This window comes from Durio zibethinus, chromosome 18 (assembly GCF_047325235.1).
Source record: "Durio zibethinus cultivar Kanyao isolate XHJ-2024 chromosome 18, ASM4732523v1, whole genome shotgun sequence".
NCBI lineage: Eukaryota > Viridiplantae > Streptophyta > Magnoliopsida > Malvales > Malvaceae > Durio > Durio zibethinus.
This window is the reverse complement of record NC_143179.1, coordinates 4796800-4808949: the sequence shown is the minus strand read 5'-3', so window position 1 is coordinate 4808949 and position 12150 is coordinate 4796800. Positions and strand designations below refer to the sequence as shown.

The 12150-nt window shown below is 26.0% G+C and overlaps 1 protein-coding gene across 1 annotated transcript; it reads right to left on the bottom strand.

Annotated features, from left to right (window-relative positions):
- Positions 1–5178: 5178 nt before the first annotated feature.
- On the bottom strand, positions 5179–6885 carry LOC111300302 (auxin-induced protein IAA4-like). Its single transcript, XM_022895937.2, has 4 exons — positions 6392–6885; positions 5890–6149; positions 5564–5645; positions 5179–5481 (listed from the first exon to the last, which is right to left on the bottom strand). The coding sequence occupies exons 1-4, from the start codon at positions 6754–6756 to the stop codon at positions 5430–5432; spliced, it is 759 nt and encodes a 252-aa protein (XP_022751672.2). The 5' UTR covers positions 6757–6885; the 3' UTR covers positions 5179–5429.
- Between the last annotated feature and the right edge of the window lie 5265 nt (positions 6886–12150).

Genomic DNA, 12150 nt, shown 5'->3' with positions numbered 1-12150 from the left:
ATAAAATTCAATTTAAATTAAATCGATTCAAAAAATTATTAGTTTATATTTAGATTGTATTTTAAAATTTTATAATATTATATATTATTAAAAAAATCAAACTAAATCATGTGAATAGTTATCATCCATAATTGATAGTGTATAACATCTTTTTTCTCTTTTTTTACTCAATTTTTAACCATTTTTTCGTCTTTTTCTATTCAACCTAAAGAAAAATTGGAAAAAAAAGTTTTGAAAAATGACAATGATCACATCATTGTTTGTTGAGGACTGAGGAATCATTCTAAATAATAATATTTTCAATTATTTAGATTATTTTTAATATTTAAAATAAATAAAAAATGATAAAGATAATTAAAAAAATATAATGGTTCAAATAAGTCACATAAAATTTTACTTTTAATTTTTTTTAATATTTCTATATCTTATTTTGAGATTTTTAAAATATTTAACATGATATAAATAAAAATAAAAAATATTTAAAATTATGATATTAACATTTGAAATATATTAATTCGATAATTAATACATATTTTTCTCTAATTAAATAAAAGTTACATTCAAATCTTTCATCCACTTATCACAAAATTATGATATTTAAAAATTAAAATTTATTTTAATTAGTTCATACAATTATTTTTAATAGATAATATTCAATAAATTTTGAATTCAAATACCAACACTTACAATATTTTATTTTTTCTCAAATTAGAACCATCGTAGTAAAAAAAATATTAGTGTCACAAATGATCTATATACAATAATACAATATTTAATATAATACTCAAAATTTAAAAATCTCTAACTTGATACTTGAATTATAATTTTTAATTAATATAATATTTATTCCTTACATGTTTAGCTTTATATGATGGCAGATAATAAAAAAAAATCTTTCAAATATCATATTAATTAACATATTTATAATTTAAATATCAAATTAAAATTTTTTAAAATTTAAATATTATATTAAATATTTTATTATAATTTAAAAACGTACCTAACATTAGAGCCGGCTTAGCCTTAGCATTGACTTTTTTTTTCCCCGTAATAAACTATATGATACTAGCTAGTGCTGCACCTTAGCATGGGAAAGACAAAATTCCCCCTTCAACGGGCCACTTACTCAATGGGATAAAGGCAGCAAATGCATAAAAATAAAAAACGTATATTTCACAACCACATGTCACTGTCAATGTTTGAGTTTTCAATTGGATACAATAAATAAACTTTAGATTCAAGTTTTCTTTCAATTTACTTCAATGTTTTTTCTTCAAACTCCAATATCCTATTTTTCATTTATTTTTTTATTAAATCATACATTCTAGTAAGTCGGATGAATCTTATTTGGCGTTGGAGATTAGGTGATTGTGAACTTTTTAAATTCAATAGTGGGACATGTGTATATTATTTGATAGTATCGTTTTCAAAGGGAGAACTATTGCTTTCAAAGTTGGAACCACTATATAAATCATCAAAAACTCTAAGGAAAAAATTTAAAAGAAACCCCAAATTAATAATTCTAATAGTGCATTATTGTAAATTAATATAAAAACTATTTTTTGATGAAAAAATGTTGAATAATTAAATTGTAAAATATAATAAATAATGACTATAAATTGTAAAATATTTAAGTTAAGAATTAAAGATTTAGTTTAATTAATTTATATAATAATTTTTAAAAAATAAAATTTAATAAATTTAAAATTCAAATCTCATCGTTCATAATTTTTTTCTTCTTTTATTTTTAGATTGTAAATTTCTATGTAAAAAAAAAAAATACTTAAGCTAGGGCATTGGATATTGAGATATTATTAGATATATAAAAGTTTGCATTTCCAATTTTAATTTTAGAATAAAAAACGTCGTATTATTATATAATATTTGTTGATCAAAGTCAGCCTCATGCGTGTTTATAAATGCCTTGGGGTCGAAGTTGTACGGTAATTCTCATTGGAGAAATTTGGCATCCCTAGTTCTATCACAACGCAACTACTAGAAAAAGTATGGAACTATTCATGTTAATATAATAAATACAAATGACGGGTCATTCGATAACTTATTGAATATACACAGCTAACCATAATACTGAATATATGCATCTAATAATAATAATAATAATAATAATAATAATAATAATAATAAATATTTATTAAATTCAAATTTAAAATTTAATTTAATTAATTAATAAAATCATTATTAAAAAATAATATATAACATATTTAAATTTTAAATTTTAATATTTATAATTTTTTTTGTACAAAACAGATAAGAGTTTAAGAATAAAAAAAATTATAAGTACATATATTTGGATTTTAAATTTATTAAATATTATTTTTTAATAATATTTGTAATCATTTTTTTTCAATATCTTCTTTATATATATATATATATATATATATATATATATAAAGACGTATCTAATAAGTTCTCCTATCCAAAGCCAAATCAAAACTAAGTTATATGAGACTAAAATTGTTGAATAAGATAGGCAATCAATTGCGGGTAGATGGCATGAGGAAGTTGCCTAGCACATTAACCTTATGTTGGCCGCTAACGTACATTTTTGGAGGCTTATAATCTACTTTCTCCATTACATTGTGTACTTTTGTTTATAAAATTGTATATGGACAAAAAGCAAAAAAAAAAAAACTGAACCCTCATTTTTTTTTAATTATATCATAAAAATAAAATTCTAGTATAAATAAGAAAAATAAAAAAAACTCGATTTAAAATTAAACTTTTAATATTTTTTCAAACATTTTTAATCACAAAACTAAAGATACGAATTCTCATTTCACGGTTACTTTTGTTCGTGCAAAAGAATAGATTCACTTGATAGAGTTTTACAAGCTTTCCACGTATGGCCAATCATGTCTATCCCCAGCAATAAGCAATTCTCTTCTGGGGTTCCCATGAAGGGTTGGGATTGCTCATGATTTCCCGGTCCTTACTCTCCTTGCATTCCAAGAATATTGTTTATATCATATTTACAAATCATTTGTCAAAAGAACTATTAAGACATAATTTAATACTAAATTTTATAAACGAAATATTCAAACTTTATTAACTTAATCAACTGAGTATTCTATTATTATGAAGTTTGAGAATGAACCTATGAAGTTTGAGAATAAAGTTATGTTAGTTAGACTTAAAGTTCTGTTTGGATAGTCAGTAAAATTGAATTCGATGAAATTAAAATTAATAATGAAGATAAAATTAATTATTTTAATGGTGAAAGTAAAATTAATAGCGAAAATATATGTTTTGATGTAAACGCATCACTACGGGTGAGTTAAATTATAGTGTGAGGAGAAATAACCATTAAAAATATTAATTTAAAATATTTAAATTATTTCATATTTATAAAATTAATAAATTATTAAAAAATTTCAAATTATTTTTACGTCAAGTAATAATTTTATTAATAAATTATTAAAAATTAATAAAAATAATATTTATATATCAAAAACTATTTTTCTTTATTTTTTTATTATTTTATGTAGGTTTGTTAATTAATAAAATGATCTCCAAAATTTTTTATATAATATTAAATTTTATTAAAATTTTAATTTATTATATCATAATTTATTATTTATTAGTTTGTTTATATATTAATTTATTATAGTCAAATTTATTTATTATATTAAATTAAATAATAATAAAATTATATCATAATTTTAAATAAAAAATAAAATAAAAAAATAAAAAGAAGGAACCTTCTAATCACAAAAGCCTTTTAATCTTTATAGGTGTACATGCTTAAATAAAAATATATATATTTAATGAATTCAGAACAGTAACCTTTATAAGCTTCCTATGATTTAAGGGTAAAAGTGGAAAAAAAAAAACCAATTCAGTTGGCCATACCTCCAATGTGATGAAATTTAACCCTCAAAATGGAAACCCATTGAACAGGACACCAATTTGGATGCTCTGATTTCAGTGCGGTTGCTACATTCTTACTGTGCCAAACCTCAATGATCCACCAAAAGGAAAATCTACTAGTGCCTAACTGATGTCGATTTTTTTTTTTTCACTTTTACCTTTGAACCATGAAAAGCTTAAAGGGTCACTGATCCTAATTTATTAAATAAATTTTTTTTATTTAAGCATGTAAGTTTGTAAAGATTGGAAGACTTTTGTGATTAGAAGGTTTCTTTTTTATTTTGATTTTTTATATAAAATTATGAAATAATTTTATTATTATTTACTTTAATATAATAAATAAATTTTACTATAATAAACTAATAAATAATCATACTAATAAATAATAAATTAATAAAATTTAATATTATATAAAAATTTTGGAGATTATTTTATCAATTAACAATACCTACATAAAAAAATAAAAAAAATAAAGAAAGAATATTATTTTTATAAATTTTTAATCATTTATTAATAAAATTATTATTTGACAAAAAATAATTTTTTAACTTTTTCAATAAATTTATAATTATTAAATAATTTACACATTTTAAATTAATATTTTTAATGATAATTTCTCCTCTTATTATAATTTAACTCATCATTATCGTTACATTTATATTCAAACACGTATCTTTACAATTGATTTTAATCTCATAATTACAGTAATTAATATTATCTTTATCATTATTTTCAATTTCATAAAAATTAATTTGACTGTTTATCCAGGATTACCCCGTCAAAACGCACGAGCTCAGCCCTTTTTCATCTTGAAACGTCGTTTCAATGTTTTGTCAATTTAAAATAAGCATTATTTTTCTTTTATTTTGTAAAAGGAAAAATATTTCAGCTGAGCCGCATCATAAAACCTTTTCAAAATTAGTAGTGTGTCATGGCCCAGATTCAAACCTAACATGTTCTAGTGGAAGCAGGCCCATTAAGTAGCTCGGACTCGGCAACATGGATATCTCTCGTTCTGCCATTTGGGAGATTTCGTACTCCTGCAATGGCAATGCAGTCTGCAAATCTTATAAAGCTACAATCTTTAGTGCTATTCTAGAGAAGGATAACCGGAAACATTCCACTCAAAAAAGAAATCAAAGGCCTTTTTTATTGTCCCAAAATTGTTTTATGATTAAGAATAGCCAAAAGTTAGTGTTAGGCGTAAATTGCACTTAAATATGGCCTGACCATGGTGTTATTCAAGTGCTTGTGCTTTAAAGAAACCGGCGGCTCAAGCAGATTCAAATATGATCACCAAGTCATATGTTTTCTAGTCTTTTCCGATTCTCATAGAACTGATTGCTGTTTCAAATTTTACACAAAAAAAAAAGAAAAAAAAGAGTTAAATTACTATTTATTACATGCAGTCATTCAAAATTCAAGAAAAAAAAAAAAAAAAAGGACCACCATGATTCTTTTAAGATCAAAAGGAAGCTGAAACTTGCTGGCCGACGATTTTTATAAATTTGATGTGGTCCCATGAGAAAACTCCCCATTTGCTAGCCTCTGCTTCTAATCAATTTGAGGCATTTCGAGGAGCGAATGAAGGTCCTGAAATAACCCAAGTTTGTTTCCATCAGTTTCTATCTAAGCAAACAGGGAAAAGAAAAAAAAAAGGAAAAAAGAAAAGTACCTCCAGGGAACATCTTCAGCAAGCAACCAGTCTCCTTCTATGTCCTGATAAGTGAGTTTAAAGCCCTTCCAATTCTCATCAGCTGTTCCGAAACAAGAAGGGAAAATCAACAGTTAAATCAGGCCTTGTTAATCAAACTTGATGATGAAATTGGAATTGTATTTGAACCCGAGTTCAGTTCAGTTAATTCATGCCTTAAGAGATGATATTTAAATTTTAAGTTCAAATCTTCGTATCTTAAACCCCTACTCTTGTCATCAGATCATGGACTTCTTTGTAAAAAAAAAAAATTTTTAATTGTATTTAAGCAAGGTTTGGTTACTTACATATATCAAACAATCCCATCAGGGTGCTTGTAAGCGTTTCAAAAGAGTGATGGACGCTAAGGTCAATTTTCCTGGCAATTGCAATTCCCTCCATCTTTACCTTCACGTACGTGGAATTTGAAGCCCTGCCGCGGCAGCCATTCTCCGCCATCGCCGCCACGCGATTATTGTTAACTGCTCCGCCCTTTGGAATTTGTAGGAGTAGCTTCTTCCTCCAGGTTTTCACTGGTGGCCACCCCACTAAACCCTCTCCATCATTCCTATCAAATCAAAGATTAAACCGCATAAACGACAAATTCCCAAACATCAATTCATTAAGAAAATTGATAAGAACCCAAAATAAGAGAGAAAACTAACAACTCAAGTTTTTGCATGTTTTTTGTTCTTAAAAGCACGCAAAAAAGAAAAAAGAAAAAAAACACGACAGAGTTGAAATACAAACGCAGAAACAGACAGGCGCACGGAACAAAAAGAAAAGAAAGATAGAGAAAAAGTGAAGTACTTGAAAATGGCAGAAGAAGAGTTGTCCTCGAGACCATTAGGGTCATGTTCATCATTAGGTTGGTTAGTCGAAAGCAAAAGAGGCAGCGTTTTGGGAAAAATTCTGTTCTCATCAAAGCGCTGTACTTCATCGAAGCACCGTTTTCTTCTGCCACCGCTGCGGCTAGGGCTACTGCTGCTGCTGTTATTAATGTTAATGTCAGATGGACCCAGTTTTAGCAATGGCCGGCTCAAAGTGTTGGAACCCAAACCCTCCCCAGGCTCGTAACCACAGCTGTTTAGGTCAAACATTTTGATTGGCATAATATGAGGATCACTTGGAAGAGCGAGTCCCAGTTGGAGCTCCATGCACATCAAATACAACATGAAACAAAAATTGTCCAAAGAAAAAAAGATTTCCTTCGAAATAAACCAGAATACTTCAAAAGAAGCAAGTGCAACCTGGGGTGGGGGGGTCAAGGCTCAAGAGTCAAGGAAATCTGGGTTTCTTGGCGTACCGAAGTTGGGGAATTTTAATATAAGGTGAAATTGTAGCGGTGAGGATGGGGACATTCAGCAGACAGATAGTAACATTTGGTGAAGTGGGTCCAAGCTTTGCTACACTTTTGGCCGACCAATTTGTCCCCTTCTGCTTTTTTTGTTGCTTCCCATTGTTTTCAGCATCTTTGCTAACTACACTGCCGACGATTTCACGCGCACCATAACCTCAGAGTTCTGTTTTTCTTCTGAACTCTTTTGGTTCGTGAATTTCTCATTTTGACGGCATTTTGACAGTGAGTGGGAAATACATTAACAGAGTTGTGATTTGTGCTATTAAAAAGAGTATTTTTTTATACATTGACAAAATAAAATAAATCAGACTAATAATTCATCATATATCTCATTATTTTTTAACAAAATTTTTAATTATCAAAAGATATGTTTATGAAATTAAAAAATTACCAGAACAATAAAGATGTGGAATTTGAATTCACTTACTAGAATTCTATAAAATGGCAATTCAAATTAGAATAACAGGTTCTTTAATTTAAATTGCAAATCACGATTTTTAGCTAAGATCTTTTTACATTAATTCGATTAAATTGATGGATTAAGCTTTTCTTTAAAATCTCTTAAAGACTAACAAGGGAATATATAGTTGCAACATGTGAAACAGACAACTTGAATTATTGACCATGTAAACTTTGTATGCTTTGAAAGTAAGGGAAGGGCCACTTTATGTTTGACAAAAGAATTCACTTGTGAAAGCAATTAAAAGTGATGGTTTAACCCTCTTTGTAACTCTAAATCATGGCCAAAAGCCTAAAAAAAAAGAAACAAGCTTCATTTCAATAAATACCGACAGTTGGGGTTTTGGGTTTTGAGGGAAAGGGACTCCGTGAGACTGAAAGAAAGCTTAGAGATCAGCAAAAGATCCTTTTTAATTCCTGTGTAGGATGCAGATTTGATAGTCAAACCTACAGGGCCCACCCTCTCGATTTCCCTTGCATTCAAAATCATTGACACGTCTTCTCTTTCCTCATCTCTTTATACCAACACTTACCCAATCTGGCACGTTTCATTAGCTTCTCTGTCTTGCTAGTCAAGATGTTCAATCCATAGAATCCATCCAAAGTATTCAATTTTTTTAAACCGTTGCTTTCAAGTTAAACATATTTAGAAAAAAACCGTAATCTAATAATATAAAAAAAATTATAAGTAATAAAATTCGAATATTATATTTATTAAAAAAATTTTAAAAATTATTATATGAATTAATGAAATTAAATTTTAAATTTTAAATCTAATATATATATATATGTATATATTATATATAAAAATATACATAAATAAGTTTACCATATATGCATCTATGTAGACAATTTTTTTAAATAACACGTAAGATAACTTTTTAAAAGAATAAGATAATTTTTTTTAATTTCAAATTAGATATTTTTTAATTTATTTAAATATCAAAATTATTTAAATTATAATTTAAAATCAAATCAATTTAGATATATATATTTTAAAAGTAAAAATATGAAATATGAAAAAAAATTTTAATAAATAATTTTAGTTATTTACCAAATAACCTTATTTAAAAATTCATTTAATTATCAAAATCTTTCAAACATATTTAAAAATTACAAATATTAAGTTTATCTAAATCTTTTAACAATATTTTTTTATCTTGATTTAAAAAATTATCTTTTAAAAAATTGACATAAAACATTAAAAATTCAAGTAATTTTATGTAAAATTTTAAAAATTTTAAAAATTTTCATCTTAAATCTTTAAATAATAAGATTATCAAAATGATTATATCAATTTGAACTTTAATTATCAAATTTATCAAAGAAATGCAAAAACTTTAATATTATTGTTATCACTTATTGTATCCATTTTAAATTTAAAAAATTATCCATTTAATCCTAATTACCACTAAATAATTTTTTTATAAATTTAAGACTACAAATGTAATGTGTTATACATCAATTTTTTTTATTTTTTCAATAACTTTTTTTAATGTATGTTTTATTACTAATGCAATTTGTTTTTTTTTGTTTATAAATTTTTCTAAAATATATTTTATTATTATTATAGTTTTATTCTTATGAAAAATAATTTTTTTTCAAGATTACTAAAATGAAAGTGTATTAATACTTATTTTATTATTTAATTTATTATTTAATAATGTATGATTTTATTTTTAAAAAAGACATAGTTTATTTTTATTTGATATAATTTAACAGGTATATAAATATTATTATAAACAAAAATTTTCAAAGGAAAGATACAAATTTTTTTGCTATTTTAGAAAATTTACTTTTTAATAATAAGTCAATATATATAAATTTTATATATGTTATAAGTTTTAAAATTTTAAATATAAATAAAAAATTAATTTGTATATATTAAATAAATAAAATTATTTCATGCATCGCACTGTTTATAATCTAGTTATATATTATATATTACCATTAACCAATTTACAGTAGAGTATTATATGCATATTTTTTTAAATAATTTTACTCATAAATAAGATAAAATTTATGTTAAGTTATTTAGAAAATGTGTGTAAAATTAAAAAAAAATTTAATAAAAAAATCAAATTTATAAATTTATAAAATTCAATATAAAAATTAATAATATATATAAAAAATTATTTATAATTCAAATTTAATTATATTTATTCAATGATAAAATTTTGATCAATATTTTTACTACAAATATGTATTAAAATTTATTTAAATTTGTATACTTAATTTATATAATAAAAATTTTAATATATTAAATTTCATTTTTATTTTTAATTTAATTATTTTTAAAAAAATTTACAAACCTCGTTAAAGATCTTCTTTTTAAGTCTTTCTTCTCACGAACATACAACTTTATAAAGAATAACTGTTCAAGAGCAGACCACATCTTTTTCTGTTAAGAAAAAATGGTTTTTTTTTTTTTTTTTTGTCTTTATTTTAGTTTGGGAATGGAGAGCGAGAAAGACAAGCACTGTGGAGAATGGAACCCACAGCAAAATTGTCTCAATGGTCTTGCCAAGAAGACAACTTTGTCGTTTTTAAACAGAACGCATGTTCCCTATGTGCTTTTTTTCTTTATGTTTTGTGCTGAATAATAAACATTAGGGTGATAACGTTAAAATGGAATTGGATTTTTTGTTTGAATTTTTAATAATATATAAAATTATAAATTTTGATTTAAATTTAAATTAAAATTTTATATAATTCGATTCCAATCAAATTTTATCCGTTTAATTTGATTTATTATTTTATTAATTTTTAATTTTTTGATATATCATTTTAATATAATTTTGAATGTATTAAAATAAATTTGAGTATAAAATAATTATATTAGTTTATAAAAATTTTAAAAAATATAAAAATTAATAAAAATATATAACTCTATTATATTTAATTTTTAATTATTTTTTGATTCAAAATCTCATTTGAATTTAATATTTATATTTAATATTCGAACTTAATTCGAATCGAATAAAAAAAATTATATGAATTAAATCAAATATTATAATTTTGAATCAAAATTTATTTTTCTTATTTTTTTTCAATTCCTAATAAACACAATTTTGATTAATATTATATTTTAACCTAAATTTTATAGCACTTTTTTGGCTTATGCTAACAAAACTAGTTCCAATAAAATGAAATTTGGTAACATTGCCCCCTCTTCAAACCCAAAACGCATTTCAAATCACATTACTCCATTGCTAGGAATAGAATGGACAAGATTGAAATGGGAACATGGGGGATTCATGTGATTGGGGGCCCCCCCAAGGCAGAGCCGAAGCACACGAGTCAGACAGCCAAGGCGGGGCAACCCGCACAGGGCGGTGGAATGGTGCCACCAACATTCGAACAAAGCAAATTTTCCATCCGATCAAAACCCACGAGTCCCCCTTGCGTGGTCCAGAACTTAAATGAGTTTACTTAGGGTTGTTCACTTGGGAGGCAATGTGGATAAAAAATTTTATAAATTTTGTTGTAGTGAGTGCCAGGGCTTTTATCACACTGTTCAAGGGATTGGGTTTTCTGGTTTAGTCAATTAATCTATGTGCATGCGCAAATCAATGAGGGAATTGGGGGGCAACTTGAATGGTGAAGAATTAGATAAATTTCTCTACCACTCACTCAAGGCTCTTCGTGTTGTGGGGATTGAAGTGAATGGGTTGTTTTTGTTAGGCTATTTTCCATTAGTCTAGAAATGTAGGTGAGGGTCCGTCTAGTCACTAGGCTGTTTGGAAGCTTGATTTTGTCTCAACGAGAGAGGTCCCCCACTTTTGGGGTTATTCATTTTATTCAATCCTTACTCGGGAAAGTAAATAGGACGTTTTGCATGTTGAAGTTATCTTCAAAGCTCAAAGTCAATCACTGTCGCTGATAAATTGTGAAATCACCATACAATGTAATTGATTTTAAGACCACATGCCAGGATAGCTGAACAAAGCAAATCAATTGAGATTTGGTATTACAAGTTGAATAGCTTGTGAGATGAAAACTTCCCGAGCTGTCTCGTTCATTTTATTCAATGTTCTCACTAACTTCCATTTCAAACTCCGAAAAAAAAAACTCTGTTTCTTTGGATCCGGATGGGGAGATGGGCATTACATTCACACGTGGGGGAGAAATAGACGGTAAAATTGAAGGGTGTTTCAATGATTTTGACTTTGAAGGTACAGTCTTCTTCTCTCTTTTGGCAGCCTAGCTTGACTAAAAAGAGCCATGGACAAACCCAATTTTGATCCACCTAAAGGCCTAGAAAATATGCTGTTTGGTAAAATCCATGAGAGAATATTGGCACCCAATAGAATTAAGAATCCAACCCATTTGCTTTCTTGGATCGTTTTCCAACCAACCATATGTTGTTGGTGAATTAATATAAAATTTTCATCTTAAATGGTTTGAATATTTTATTTCAACTAAGAGGAAATTTAAAATGGAAAACAATTTTACACCAATTTTTTCTTTTAAGGTAGAAATTTTCTCCAAATTTGCAGTTGTTTAGTACATTAATAACATGGTTGGTCCATTAGGGGCTCAGTCTATTGATAACAATGGTTGGGCTGTCATTAGGCACCATCTTTTTTCTAGTGTTGGGTCAATAAAAAGAATGGATGGAAAGAAAAAAAAATGCAATAGTGGAAAAAGCATCCTATATATGATCCTATGATATTCGTTCCATCTCCCCTATCCCATTTTCTCACATTGAAGAAACAACAATCAAACACAAAAAAAAAAAAAGGGTTTG